At 38.7% G+C, this 15,781-nt stretch overlaps 1 protein-coding gene and 1 non-coding gene across 2 annotated transcripts; one reads left to right on the top strand and one right to left on the bottom strand.

The window, feature by feature from the left end:
* Positions 1-3,301: 3,301 nt before the first annotated feature.
* Positions 3,302-3,408, bottom strand: LOC145110513 (small nucleolar RNA R71). Its single transcript, XR_013709891.1, has one exon. It is a non-coding gene; the product is annotated as a small nucleolar RNA R71 (small nucleolar RNA).
* Positions 3,409-7,145: 3,737 nt separating this feature from the next.
* On the top strand, positions 7,146-7,912 carry LOC145105412 (uncharacterized). Its single transcript, XM_079042525.1, has 2 exons — positions 7,146-7,574; positions 7,649-7,912. The coding sequence occupies exons 1-2, from the start codon at positions 7,146-7,148 to the stop codon at positions 7,910-7,912; spliced, it is 693 nt and encodes a 230-aa protein (XP_078898651.1).
* The last annotated feature ends 7,869 nt before the right edge of the window (positions 7,913-15,781 follow it).

The following is a 15,781-nucleotide window of genomic DNA, read 5'->3' as shown; positions in this document are numbered from 1 at the left end:
CATTTTTGGGTAAGAAAGTCTTCATCTTGCTCAATGAATAGTTAGATCTTCTTAGCACCTTTTCTAGTGGGTTTTGGTCCAAGAAGCTTGACTCTTGGGATTTGGACGTCCTAGTGAGGAACACTTCAGATCTAATGTCTAGAGGGACTCTCATGGCATCAAGGTGCCAACTTTATGGCCATGGAAGTCCCATGCAACCTCTAAGCCTCTATTTTGGCCTTTTTAGCTCCAAAAGGTTATGCATGTAGATAAAGCTTAAAGCTTTACGTGTTTTGTAGTATCTAGAGTCCAGATCTCAGTTTATATGCCTTGGTTTAGAGTGTTGATGATGTTTGGATCAAGATCTAAGTCTTCAAGGACTAGGGTTTGAGTTATAGCCATTAAGTGAGTGTATTAACGGGTAAAGCTGGAAACTTTACCCTTAAAAGGACATTTTCAGTGTATATGAGAAGTATGAAGCTTAGATCTAAATGGAAATAATAAGCACATAGAGCATCTAAGCAAATTAAATATTAGATATCTATGTGTAAGGTGAAAGTAACTATGCACTCACGTCGATAAAAGTGGTACTTTATCTTTTCCTCTGACGTGACCTAGGTTCATATTACTAAGTCTTAGTCTTACATTCTTGGTGACTAATGATAGTCTATATTTCTCACTAATCACAATGTCTACATCAAGATCTATCAAGTGAGGAACAACCAGGTAAGATCATATTGGCGGTAGGGTCCATTTGGTATACAGAGTATAGAGTTTGGAAATCCCACTTTAAACACTGATATATGCATATTTAGTCATATAATTCATGCATTATGTTAATATTTTATGTTCCATTTGTGTCAATTGTTGAAACAAAAGGTGCTTAATTGGTTGAAAAATTGTTTTGCAGCAGCCAAGACATGCTCGAAAAGAAAAGGAAGCAAAATTGGTGAATTGAAGCTAAGATCTTGGATTTTCAAAGAAGGAGAAGTTTCACAAGACCACGCCGTGTTGACATCAAATACAGTGTTGTGGATTGAAGATTCGCAATGGATTCTTTCCTTGCCGGATACATGTTTTTAATGAAGACCACGACATGTTGGCTATTAACCACGTTGTGGTTCGCTGTTTTTCATGATCTATTTATAGATCGTTTTCCTTCTCAACCCTAACTTATGCTGGAGGTTTTTATCGACTTTTGTATCCCAGAGACATCCCTTGCGAGCTGTGGAGTGCAAAAGTCGATTCTAAGCTTGATTTTGAAGAGATCTAAGGCAAATCATCTATATTTTACTTAATGCGTTTGTTTTCATTATGTTTGCAAGAGTGAATTCTATTTCTATTCTTTTATTTGCTGAAGTTATGGGCTAAAAACCCTACTTTCGTTTAGAGTAGAGGATCTTACAATTATTTGTTGATTTTGTGGTTTTGGATTATGTTGATTTGATTATTTATCATGTTATCTTGTTAAAAGAACCTTTATATGTTAATGCTAATTATTTTTCTGTTAATCTATTGAGTTAATTGAGATTGCATGACTATCTTTCTTGGTTTGCTTGAATCTTATAGTTTTGTGACCATCACGATTATAAGACTAGTGTTTTGAACAAAACCTAGGATTAACTAGAAAAGTAAGTAAATTGAATCTGTCACACCCCAAAACCGGAACGGCGGAAACGTTCTGGGGTGGAGGACGTCATGTCAAGTATCACAACACATGCAGTATAGTAATCAAAGTACAACAACCATTGCATTAATAGTAATAGTTTTACATAGATTACATTTAGCAACAACATCAATGTAGATATCGAAAATAACATAAGACGCAGTTCGGTACAAGGCTGTCTTCACAAAATCTCCCGAAGTGTACCTGTCTACTGACGACCTGAGAATACAAGTTATTTTGAAAGAGAGTACCAGCATTTTAATGAACAACCATATAGGAAATTAATTTGATCAACCAATTGAATTAATCACCATTACAAGTTTTGCATGATTTGAATAATACTAGTAAACTTGTTAGTTTAATCAACTGATCACTGTTTGAATTAACTTGTTTGCTAAACGATTAGTCTAGTGAACATTAACCTAATTACATTAGAAATCGGTAATTGATGACACATTAATCCATTGCACTTTCCACGAAATCAACCATAGGAGTAAGTGAATCATATCCAAACGAAAGTCTCTTTCATAATCTTTATTCAAATCATTTTTTGTTCCTTGATTAGTTGTTAATTGATTCCTTGCTAAGTGTTTGAGTGATTATTTAAGTTTCTAGTCTTGTAAAACTAGAGAAAAAACCCCTTTTAATCATTATTTAAATTAGTTAACGTTAGTAGTAATTTTAATTATCATTACTGTTTCCTATGTTCGACACCCTACTTACCTGCACTAAACTGCTATTCGATTAGGTACACTGCCTATCGTGTTTTAGTTTTTTTCTAGATTACTTGGATTAAAACTAGTATATATTTCACATATCAAGTTTTTGGTTCAGTTGACGGGTAATAGTTCAATAATAGTTAATTTTATTTGCTAATTGTTATTGATCCTTTGCGTGAGGTTTTTCTCATATAAAGTTATAAGTTTTCTATTTATAAGTTTTATTGTCATTTTTAGTTCTGTTTTGCGTTAACCACATCGTGGTAAGCGTACTTCTACTTTTTGTTTTCTTCATTTTTGTTCGTTTTATGCGTAATTTTCTGTTTTGTTTCAGTTTATGACCCGAAGATCCAAATCACCAGTAATACCACCATTGGAGGATCCAGACTCAGCTTTTCACAAAAAGAAGGAAAAAATAATCGAGAAATCAAGAACCAACTCGCAATCAAGCAATTTTGAAAGCTTCGAGAAAACTCACCACAAGAAGGCAGTGGATCACGAGCCCGAGACACCTAAATCCGAAACAAAGTGTGAACCCGAATCAGAAGTAGTGATGACAGACATTGTAGATATATCAATGGTGGAATATAGGAAGCAGATGCATGACGATACTGGGCCAGATCTTGTGCAACCCGCAATTCCAGCAACAGCAAACTTTGAGCTGAAAGGTCACATACTCGCCCAACTAAAGGACATTCCATTCTACGGGAAAGATCACAAGGATGCCTAGAAGCACATTGATGAGGTCAACAACATCGTCGACTATTTCAACATTCCAAATGTGCCACGCGAGACCGTGCTAATAAGGGTGTTATTGGTTACATTCAAAGCAGCCGCAAAAGATTGGTTATAGGCACTCCCCCCAGGATCAATAAAAACATGCCCAAAGATGTGTGAAGAGTTAATACAACAATTTTTCCCACCATCTAAAGTCTTGAAGTTGAAGAAAGCAATTGCCAATTTTGAACAGCTGGGAGGCGAATCACTTTATAAGGTCTGGGAGAGATACAAGGGCTTATTGAGAAATTGCCCCCATTATGATATCAATATACAACAAGAGGTCTCCATTTTCTATGATGGGGTAAATATAACAACTAGTCAGCTCTTTGATTCTCAAGGACCACCCACGAAGAAACCACCAGCTGTAATAAAGGGATTGATTGAAGAATTCTCTAAACATTCAAGAGAATATCATAATCCACGTAATGACACGACTCGAGGGATGCTGAATGCAGCTTCTAATGATATAGCAGCAGTAATGGTCAGGTTGGATAGCATGGATTAAAGGATGACAAAGATGGACCAATAAATCCATGCCATTCGTGTTGGGTGTGATAATTGTAGCGGTTTACATCTAACAAAGGGTTGCGACCTTGATGAGAATGGACACCGGAAAGCTCAAGCATGTTTATCAAGTGGGGCTCGTTATGATGAAGATTGCAGGAAACCCAAAAAGGAATGGCTACCCTATGATGAGTACAAGAAGGCCAAGGAGGAAAAGTACAAGCAAAAGGCAAGAGGGTTCTATCAAAAAGAAGAACCGACATCCGAAAAGAAAACAGATTTTGAAGCAATGCTCATCTATTTTGCACCGGCATCAGAAAAGAGGCATGATGAAACCGATGTAACAATAAGAGATTAGCAAGCTTCAATGAGAAATCAGCAAGCTTCAATTCTCAACATTGAGAAACAACTCGGGCAACTAGCTAAGAAATTCAATGAACGTTTGTCGGGCACACTTCCAAGAAACACCAAACAAAATCCAAGAGGGGTGCACATCAACGTAGTGACATCAAGGAGAGGAACAATTATCACTCCCTTGACCCCAATTCCTAATGAACATCCAAAAGTTGTGCAGGAGGTAGAAGAAGAAAACCGAGAAAAGCACTCTGACGAATAACCACGACGTGGTGAAGAAAAGACCATGGCGTGGTCTTCGGCTGAGGAAAATAAGAACCCTCCAGATAAGCCGTATCAGCCTCCATTGCCATTCCCGAGCTGAGCTAGATAAGATAAGCATACTGAAGACTACAAGAAGTTCCTGGAGCATATCAAGGCCCTCCAAATCAACATTCCATTCATTGAGGTAGTGGCTCAAATGCCAAAGTCTGCAAATTTCTTAAAAGATCTTCTCACCAATAGAAAGAAAATGGAGGAGGCATCTAAAGTAATACTAAACGATAATTTCTCAGCCGTAATTTTGAACAAACTACCAAAGAAGATAGGGGACCAAGGAAGTCTAACTTTTCCACGTCAATTTGGGAATTTGGCTACAAGTTATCCATTGAACGATTCGGGAGCTAGTGTCAATCTTATGTCATATACATTTTTGAAGAAGTTGAATCTTCCGGAACCAAGGCCCATCCGCATGGCAATTCACTTAAAAACAAGACGGTGACGTTTCCAAGAGGGATTTTTGAAGATCTTTTGGTTAAAGTTGATAATTATTTTTTCCTGCAAATTTCATTGTGCTAGACGTGGAAGAAAATCATCAAGTCCCAATAATTCTTGGAATACCTTTTCTAAGCACTGCTCAGGCTCTAGTGGATGTAAGAGAGTCTAAACTTACTCTCCAGGTAGGAAAAGATGCCATCACCTTTGGAGTAGATCGAACAATGAAGCACTCAAATTTTAGTGACGATACAGTTTTCATGGTGGAGACGTTGATGAGTTATTGGAAAAAGAACTGACAAGTTGGCAAGAAGATAAGTCAGAGGGATTCACATTCTTATCTGAAGGGAATTTTTATGCTGAGAATGACCTAGAAGAGCTGGAGAAGTTTCTCTAAGAAAGTGAGTATGAAGAGCGTAAAATAGCTTCTGAATAATCACCACGACATGGTAAGGATACAACCACGACATGGTGGGATCAAAAATCACGACCTGACGAATCTATTAACCATAACACGACATGTTTGGCTGATGTCCACGCCGTGGTCAGTGATCAGAAGACGAAATTAGAAATCAAAACTTTACCGGAACATTTGGAGTACATTTTTATGCATGAGGATGAACAAAAGCCAGTTATATCTGCTTCTGATCTTGCACCAAATGAAAAAGAAAGTCTTGTGGAGGCTTTAAAGAAACGAAAGAATTCCATTGCTTGAAAGATCACCGACATCAAAGGAATTAGTCCTTCATATTGCTCGCACAAGATCAATCTAGCAGAAGGAGCTAAACCAGTAGTATAACACCAGAGAAGATTGAATCCAAATATGCAAGAAGTAGTCAAAAAGGAGGTCATGAAGCTCATGGATGTCGGAATCATCTACTCCATTTCCGATACCCAATGGGTGAGTCCTATACAAGTGGTGCCAAAGAAAGGAGGCATGACGGTCGTGACGAACGAGAAAACCGAGCTCATACCTATAAGAACGGTAATCGGTTGGTGAGTGTGCATCGATTATCATAAATTAAACGATATCACTTGCAAATACCACTTTCCTCTACCTTTTATTAATCAAATTCTTGAACGATTATCTGGTCACCGTCATTACTGTTTTCTAGATGGTTTTTCAGGTAACTTCCAGATTCCCATTGACCCAAAAGATCAAGAGAAGATAACATTTACTTTTCCAAGAGGAACTTTTGCGTATCGTCGCATGCCTTTCGTGTTATGCAATGCACCGGCCACATTTCAACGATGCATGATGTCCATATTCCATGGCATGGTGGATAATTTTATGGAAGTCTTTATGGATGATTTTTTAGTTTTTGGTTCTTCTTTTGATGATTGTCTTACTAACCTTGATTTGATGCTTGCTAGGTGTGAAAAGACCAACTTGGTCTTGGATTGGAAAAAAATTCATTTCATGGTGAAGGAAGGAATCATTTTGGGTCACAAAGTTTCCAAATAGGGGATTGAGGTGGATCGAGCAAAGATCAACACTATTGCCAAGTTACCTCCACCAACAAATGTCAAGGGCATTAGGATTTTTTTAGGGCACACGAAGTTTTACCTCCGCTTTATAAAATATTTTTCAAAAATAACAAGAGCTTTAACTCAATTACTCTTAAAAGATGCAACATTCAAATTTTCTAATGAGTGTTTAGAAGCTTTTGAAATTTTAAAAGAAATTTTGACTAATGCCCCGATCATCATCGTCCCAAATTGGAACTTACCTTTTGAAATTATGTGTCATGCCAGTGATTTTGCTTTGGGAGCAGTCCTTGGACAAAGGGTTGATAAGCACTTTCAACCCATTTATTATGCAAGCAAAACACTAAATCCGGCCCAAGAAAACTACACCACTACTAAAAAAGAGCTATTAGTCGGGTGGTTTATGCATTTGAAAATTTTCGTCACTATCTTATTTTGTCCAAAATAATTGTATTTACTGACCACTCTGCTATCAAATATTTGTTTTCCAAGAAGGATTCGAAACCAAGATTGATCTGATGGGTTCTTCTACTTCAAGAATTTGACATCGAGATCCGAGACAAGAAGGGAATCGAGAATGTAGCAGCCGACCACCGGTCCAGATTAGAAAATCCAAAAAGGGAAGAGATGGAGAACAGGATCACTGGAGATGATTTTCGGAGGAGTACTTGATGGTGGTAGTGGGGGAAGAACCTTGGTATGCAAATATCGCCAACTTTTTGGCAGGCAGTTACCTTCCCAAAGGATTAACTCACCAAAAAAATAAGAAGCTTTTCTCAGATATCAAATATTATTTATGGGATGGGCCTTATCTTTTCAGGATTTGTGCGGATGGAATCCTTTGAAGATGCATATTTGGAAAAGAAATTAGTGAAATTTTGAGGCATTGTCACAGCGGGCCTATGGGAGGACATCATGGGGCCCAATACACAACCAAGAAAGTATTCGATGCAGCTTTTTACAGGCCCACAATCATCAAGGATGAAACCACTTACGTGAGAGAATGTGACTCATACCAAAGATCGGGTAATATTTCAGCACGAAACGAGATGCCCCAAAAGAGCATCCAAGTTTGTGAGGTATTCGATGTTTGGGGAATAGATTTTATGGGGCCATTTCCAACGTCTCGAGGGAAAAAATACATTCTCGTGGCAGTCGACTATGTTTCAAAGCGGGTGGAGGCGCACGCACTACCCACCAATGATGCTCGAGTGGTTGTGAAATTTCTAAAAAGATTATGTTCTTGCTTTGGAATGCCAAAAGCACTTATAAGTGATCGAGGAACCCATTTTTCCAATGAACAACTTGCCAAAGTGTTACAAAAATATGGGGTACACCATAGTTTGCAACACCATACAATCCTCAAACAAATAGAAAAACTGAGATCACAAATCGGGCATTAAAGAGGATTTTGGAGCGATCGGTTGGGAGCAATAAAAAAGAGTGGTCGAAAAAAATCGATGACGCGCTTTGGGCATTTCGCACCGCATTCAAGACACCAATTGGGACTACACCTTATAGGTTAGTTTTTGGAAATAATTGTCACTTGTCGATGGAAATCGAGCACCAAGCGTATTGGGCTTTAAAGACATACAACTTTGAACTAAGCAAATTACGCACTAATCGGCTTTTGAAAATGAATGCCTTGGAGGAATTGAGAAACGAGTAATACACAAAATCGTTAATCTACAAAGACAAGATGAAAAAATGGCATGATGCAAGATTGAGAGGAAACAAGGAGTTTGAGGCAGGTCAAATATTCCTCCTTTACAATTCAACGACGAAGATTTTTCCCGGAGCGTTGCAAACACGTTGGTCCGGGCCATTTAAAGCAAAGCAAGTATTCCCACATGGAGCCATAGAGCTATTCAATGAAGATGGTTCAACCTTAAAGGTCAACGGGCATCGAGTGAAACACTATGAAGAAGGAATGCCAAGCGAGGAGAGAGTAGGGGAACACATAGATTTGGAGGAAGCCGCCATAATGTAGGGCGGAAAGGAGTCCATATGAAGACTCCTAAAAAAGAAGTGCATACGGGAGGCAACCCGTAATTTGAGTTTGTATTTCTTTTTCCTTTATCTTTTTTTTACTCTTTCATTTTTCTTTCTTTCTTTTATTTTGTTAAGGATTCTCGTTCTTTTTCTCCTTCTAATAAATGGTGCGTGAGGGCAAGCAAGGGTTCAGTGTAGGGTGTGGTAAATTGTTTTATGAAAAACCAATTTTTTTTCTGGACCACAAACACAGCGTGGAGGAGCTGTTCCCACGTCGTGCTTATATAGGGGAATACGATTTGTCGAGGGTAGAACGTTAACCACGGCGTGATTATCAATAAACACGTCGTGTTTGGTTTTCAGTTACCGAAATTAGAGAATTTTAAACGCAGTCAAAATGGTTTCAACTCTAAACCCTAAAAAGCAAAAAAAAAATTCACTTTTCACAACAAACCCTCTACAACCTCCATCTCCAATATCATACGTTTTTGCTTTAAATCTTCAAGAAAGGTATGATTTTTCACCTCCGAATCTCTTTATATGCATGTATTCATCGATTTTATGCATCGATTGGCATGTTAGAACGAATTCTAGGAAATTTCCATGTTTTCTAGGGTTCCAAATTTTGAGTAAATTAGGGTGTATTGGTTCGATTTTCTTGTGAAATCAAAAGTCTAAGAGTATATCTTCGTGTTCTAAACAAACCCTTGCACTTATTTGGAGTTGGATTGGTCAGATTTGTTATGAATCAGAATGTTTCAGCCGAACTGTTCGACAAACACGACGTGGTGTTCTTGAAACACAGCGTGTTTGTCTTTCAGTAGCCCATTTTTGAAGTGTTTTATTCTAATTTCTTTTGGTGTTGGTTTTCTCTCCTGTTATTTAATGTTGCAGAGAAATGAGGAGGGGTCAGCATGCTCAACAAGATCTACAAGAGCGCCCGACATTCCCGTGGTACAACTTCCCCGATGTGGTTGTTCCTGCAGTGTTATTGGAATGGAGGAACATGTTAACGAAGCTGAAGGCAAAGGAATTTAATGTGGCCAATGAAATCGATTGGAATTGGCTTAAAGAAGTGGGATTGGTTGAGGTAATGGACCTATATTTAACCAAAATTTTTGTGGGGGATGGTGTTAGGATCACATGCATGGGGTGGAGAAGACTCTTCCGAATAAAAGAGTTGGTTTATAAGGAGATATGTTTGGAATTCTTAGCCACAGTACGGTTTAGAAAGAGGTATGATATTTTTGACATATAAAATCTCACATTTTGGTTAGGTGGGGAAAGGCGAGAGTGCAGTGTGGCCGAGCTATCTTGGAGATTGGGATTATATAATCAATCAGAAGCCATGTCTGAGGGGTTTGGTGTTTTTCTTGATACTTGTCACATGTCCCTTCCGGAAGGAGTGAACGGGACGACTTGGTGGGCCACGATAGTAAAAGGGACATACATTCCAGCGACAGCCCAAGAGGGTGACATTCGATCACCTATTCACCATTTTCATCCATCGCCTTGTCTCTAGTACGATAAATATAAGGAAGGACACGGACAAGGTCCCGAATCTTGATGTCTTCTTCTTGTGGAGCGTTCTTTCACCAGGGGTTTTCTGTAACATCCCTCATTGTGTGGTGGAATTTTTAGCAGAAAGAACGGGGAAAGACAGGAAAGGGGAACCAATTTGTGGGGGTATGTTAATCACGAGGTTGGCTCGGTCTTATGGCTTACTTGAAAGGAGGGGAGCCTATTTTTTGACTTTGATGTCGGCCTGTGGTTTCATGTAACATCCCCATTGGCACGTATCATAATATTGTCCGCTTTGGGCTCCCGGTGCGAAAACTTCCCAGGGGGTCACCCATCCCTGGATTGCTCTCGCCCGGGTACACTTAACTGTAGAGTTCTTATGGGATTTGCTGCCCTCAAGACTTTAAAACGCGTTGTGATAAGGAAGGTATCCACACTCCTTTTAAAGAAATGCTTCGTTCTCCTTCCAAGCCGATGTAGGATCAGGTGCAACCCACCTTCACCCCCCTCCCATTATAGGGTTCGACGTCCCCTTCGAACACATCGACCCATGCCCTAGCTCTGATATCATTTGTAACATCCCCCTATGGCACGTATCACAATATTGTCCACTTTGGGCTCCCAACGCGAAAACTTCCCGGGGGGTCACCCATCCCTGGATTGCTCTTGCACGGACACGCTTAACTGTAGAGTTCTTATGGGATCTGCTGTCCTCACGACTTTAAAACGCATTATATCAAAGAAGGTGTCCACACTCCTTTTAAAGAAATGCTTCATTCTCCTTCCAAACGTGTTGTAACGCCTGCAGATTCGGGCTAGTCAATTTAGAGACGATAATCGTTAAAAATGACTTTTTGATAGAATATTATTTAGAATAAATAATCTTAACCAAAGTATAGTATATGTCACAAGGATTTCGTACATATAAAGAACGCTGAAATCTGACTTATAACGAATAAGTTATGACCCGTCGAAGTTTTGCGACAAAACCGGCATGCAACTGTGTATCGTAAAAAGTGAGTTTGTGATAAAATACATTTTCGCCTTATCGAAGATCTCGTTAATAGGAGCTCAACTATATAAATACAAACGAAAACGGACGTCCGATGACAGAGTTACGAATTTTTAACAGACTTTATCTATCTAAGCCTGTTAAAATATAACTTTAAAAATAAATTTAAAATTAGCCCACAAAGTCTAAACAAAACTTGTTCATCATGTCGCTGCCTACGCGTGGATATAAAGAACGTCAAAAACAGAGCTCGTATGCGAAAGTTACGGATTTTAGAAGATAATTATTTTTCTATTTAATCCGAATGTGACACGTTGCTAAATCCAGACCATTGCTTTCTCCCCACGCCTTGCCACTGGATGCTGACACGTGGTCACGTACGCCCCGCATACTGAGTACGCCCATCGTATGTGTTAGTACGCTCAGCGTACGCACTTCGCCCAGACTATTAATAGAGCTCATTTCTTCTCATTTTTCCACACCAATTCTCATCTACTTCTCTCCTAACGCCCCAAACCCTCAAGGCTTTTCCCTAGAACTTCCTAAGTGTTAGTAGAGAGTCCCGAAGCACCATAAGGCTCCGAGAAGAAGAGATTTCGGCTCAGAAGTTCTACCTCGTAGAGCCCGACTCCTAACTAAAACCCCTTGTAAGTGAGTTATGCTTACCCTACTTTAAGTATAACTTATGTTTAAGTTCATTATCGTTATTATGAACTTATAAACAATACATGTGCTAAGTATGATAAATTATACAAAATGTTATTATAATACCTTTTAACTGCTCACGGTACGAGGAATATGGTTTGAAGGGCCACATAGGGTTGTTGGATTTTAGAACAGCTTAAATGCCAAAATGGTCCTACCCTCTGGTGTTTCATATCTGGCCCCTGTCTGTACATAGTAGTTGAAAAGTATTTTTGAACACTTATATAATACAAGAAAAACAATATTGCTCGTAGACCTTGAGTTAATGATAAATCTAGACTAATAATTAGTCGCAATAAATATTAGACTAAAATCTAGTGATAATGATACTAGGTTTCATCGAAGGAAAATAAAATTGTTACAAGCGAAGCGCTGCCTGAGTTTGGAGTCATCACTTTAACAAGTGAGTGCATATTTACTTTCATGTTACACATAGATATGAAGTATTTAATAATAATACATGTTATACGTGCATATTATCTATGTTCCTGATATCTATGATGGATGAACGATTTATACATGTTTTACTTGATTTAAAATGTATATGTATTTTAAACCTATAAATGTATTGGGTAAAGATGGGTAGATGAAAGATGATATGGATGATGAGATATGAAAGGTGATATAGATGTTGAGAGGTGTAAGATGATGAGAAACCTTGACTTTAACGACAATGTCATCTAGCAGAGTATGGATGACAACCACGGACTATTCTAGACAGTCCAGTGGAACGCTAGCAAGCTCACAGCCTGTATGTGTTGTGAACGATGTGTTCACCAGATGTACTCTAAAAACCCTGGCAGCTATGGACTTAGTGCCTTACAAATGAGTGTTGGCATCTAAGGATTTAGTGTCGTATAGATGAATATTGGCAACTATGGAATTAGTGCCTAACAGATAACATCGGTAGCTATGGACTTAGTGCCTGTTAGATATACCCTAGCAGCATTGGACTTCATGCCTATTCCTTAGGAAAATCCTTAGGAATGAATGAATGAAGAATAGATGATTCTTAGGGTAGATCCTTAAGAATAAAGAAGATAACGGGGATGGGAAGTTGGGATAATTGTTTGATGACTAAACATAATAATTATATTATTATGGGTTGAAAACCCTATGTATTCACCAGGTTTCCCAACCTGACCCACTCAGTTTATTTGTATCGCATGTGTCAATACGAAGCTACATTACACTGAGCGATTAACGGAGATGTAAATAATTAGTGTAAATGAATGTAAGTTCTATTATGCTTATGTTTCTGTATTGACGATGACACCCCAATGTTTTAATATAAACAAAATACATTTCTTCGAAAATGCTTTGATAATATCTTTATCATGTTTGCTGGGAACAAATTCCGCAAAATTACTCTTCAAAAAGGATACTCTGATTTTAAAATAAGCATAAATAAAATTTTTAAAATGACTATGAATTTGGGGATGTCACATTTCAACCGCCTCCTCTACAAACAAGCATGCATTGTGTAAGATAATGGAGGTGGTAATTTTTCTATTCCCGAGGATGATCCGGAGGTGCAACCGGAATTAGGAAGGAGAGTGAGGCCACGTCACGACGATATTCATGTGGATCTCGGGGTGATTCCCGAAGAATATGAGATGCGTATGGACATGTACAACCGATCCATGCATCAATATCAAGATAACATTGGGCGCGGTATAAACTACCAAAACATGCACATGGACCTTTTGTTCAACACTTGCAAATTGACCGTCTGGCGGGATACCCAACTTCGTATCCATATATTCCAACATGGGATGAGTTGTGGGGAGAGATGCAAGTAGGTGTGAGAACAATAATGATTGATAGATTCTATATTAATGACGTGAATTAAATACAAGAACAATATTAATCAAAAGTGTGCCTAATGCTTAGATTGAAATGGCTCTAGAAGAGTTCACAAAGAAGGAATTTTTCTGTAAGAGCTTACAAAAGGCGTTAGGGTTTTCCAAGCATAACCCTAAAATGTTACATGCATGCACTATATATAGACTAGACTACTCAGCAATTCCAAACCTGGACAGGCCCATGTCAGAATGAACAAAACTATAAAAGCACACATTTGACACAACACATTATAGACCTAACAATCTCCCCCTTTGTGTCAAATCGAAAGGAGAGTCTTCATTGGCGTCTTTTCTGCGTGTCAAACAATTTAGGCACTAAATTCAAAAGCATGTTCCGGACACATAAGTACCATCTAATCATATCCGAAAAGCATTTAAGGTCGGCAGTAGAGTTCGCTTTGTTTTCTTCAGCCATAGAAATAATAGTCTTTAAAGCGGCTGTGGAGTAAGGGTGTTTATCTCGTAGAAAGAACTTGTTGTTCTGAACTACATCACCATCCTTTCTCTTATAGACTATGCTCCAATGCTCTTTTTGGATAATTCCCACCTTTAGCTTTTGAATGTCCTTTGGTTGCTCTTCCGACTTCAGAATGGGCCTCTTTTTCAGAACTGATGTTATCTCAACATCCATCTTTGCAATTTCAAGGATGTAGCAAATGAGCATCCTTTTCAAATGCGCAAAAATAGGCTCATACTTCTTTTTGTCTTTCGTAACAATGTGGAACAAGGAGATCCAGTCATATGGGTTCAGAAATGGCAGGTCCGCCAGAGTGAACAAATCTAAAATCTGATTAGCTCCTCTGAATCCCTTGAAATCTATGTTCAAAAAGTTTTCGGTCTGAACATGTAATCCAGGTTTCACAACCACTATTCTCTTAAAGCTCCAAGTCTCGTACTGTGGTTTGCATACTTCAAGTAAAACAAAAATAGCTTCTGATTTACAAGACAGTCAGAGAACAAAGACTTCTCAATGTTTTCAAAACAATGAATGAGAAATGCCCTTGGAGTGATGGGAAAATCAAGTAGAGATTCTACATCATTGTTCAAATCAAATAAGATCGAGGGCTCCAGCTAGTAGATGCTTGGATCGTCAATTGCCTCTTTATGAATGTGCTCCATTGTCCAAGGAGGAAATAATGACTTCTGAGTTTCAAGCACAATCTTGGCATTCTTAGCCTCAGCTTCCTCAGCTTCTAATTTCTTCCGAATAGCTAGAACATCATCTAGCTCTTTGTCACGTTTCTCCATGGCAATCCTTTCGGATTCGGTCATCTTCGGATTATCATCAGTGTCATATTCCAAGATACATTTTCCTTTGTCTTTGTCTTTGTCTTTGCCTGAACTAGAAGCTACATTATCCTTTTGTTCAGTTTCAGTATTTGGTTGTTGGTCCTTGTCTCCCCCTTGTTTCCTAGAAGCCCCGCTTCCGGAAACACCTTGTATTTGATTGAGCATAGCAAATACCAGTTGAAGCTTGTCAGATAATTGTTGTCGAATCTAGACAGTGAACAAGGAGTCACGAGTCTCAACAAGCCTCATTAAGTATTGGTTGATCTCTAAAACACAACTTTTGACTATTGTTCTCTCGTCTTAAAGATCAACAATATGCTTGGTAGCACTCTTCAGTTTCACAGAAAGGACCTTGGCCTTCTGAGTTTTCTCAGCCAACTCATCCATTATCTTGTTTTCAACTGCCAAGTCTTATTGCAGCTTTTCAATCTTTGAGACAATGGAGGAAGTGAGTTCTATATTTTCAACTTTGAGGTCGGAACGAATGAGCGAGAGAGTCTCCTTCTCAGCTTTCAATGAATTGCGAAAGCCTTCAATCACCTTATTCATGTCTATAGTATTTTTTCAGAGGAGGTTTTGAATTCATTCATAAATGTTGTCACCTCTTGATGTAGTTTTTCGACTTTTGCGGTCATTTCAGAAATCGTATTTTGAGAGGCTTGTATTGCCTTGGTTGCTTCTACAAGAACTTTGGCATTTGACGATGTGAGCATCTCAACAGTGGCTTTGTGAGATGTCATCATATGTTCCCACTTGGATGAAGATGAAGAGGTGGAAGACTCCAAAATTGAATCCAGCTTTTCGTGCGGTTTTTTAAACTGCCCTTTGGTCATTGGAGCATCATCTTCATCACTGTTGAGGTTGATGGTAAAAGGGATAAAGAAAAAATCAATAAATGTCTCCTAATCATCTCCAAACATGAAGTCATCAGTATCATTAGAAGGATGATTAGTTGAAGTGCCCTGTTCGGAAGTCACACTGGTGGTGATATTTGCCCCCGCATCAGATGCGTTGACATGAATGCCTGAAGTATGTACCTCCTCCGAGACGGATTTGGATACATGGACTTCCGGTGTTGCTGAGACTGATGTTGTGGTAGGATTGGTGGAATCGGTAAACATAGTTGAGGTTAATGGGATGGAGATCTGAGGAA

Source organism: Lactuca virosa, chromosome 4 (genome assembly GCF_052849685.1).
Source record: "Lactuca virosa cultivar CGN04683 chromosome 4, Lactuca_virosa_CGN04683_v6, whole genome shotgun sequence".
NCBI lineage: Eukaryota > Viridiplantae > Streptophyta > Magnoliopsida > Asterales > Asteraceae > Lactuca > Lactuca virosa.
The sequence above is the reverse complement of the archived record's forward strand: the minus strand, read 5'-3'. Positions and strand labels throughout refer to the sequence as shown.

What these genes read in the sequence shown, in the direction of transcription:
- LOC145105412 (XM_079042525.1), top strand. Translation starts at nt 7,146, where the DNA reads ATGGGAGGACATCATGGGGCCCAATACACAACCAAGAAAGTATTCGAT. An exon ending in AAGTGTTACAAAAATATGGG is followed by an intron (nt 7,575 to 7,648) that starts GTACACCATAGT and finishes CGGGCATTAAAG; the next exon opens with AGGATTTTGGAGCGATCGGT.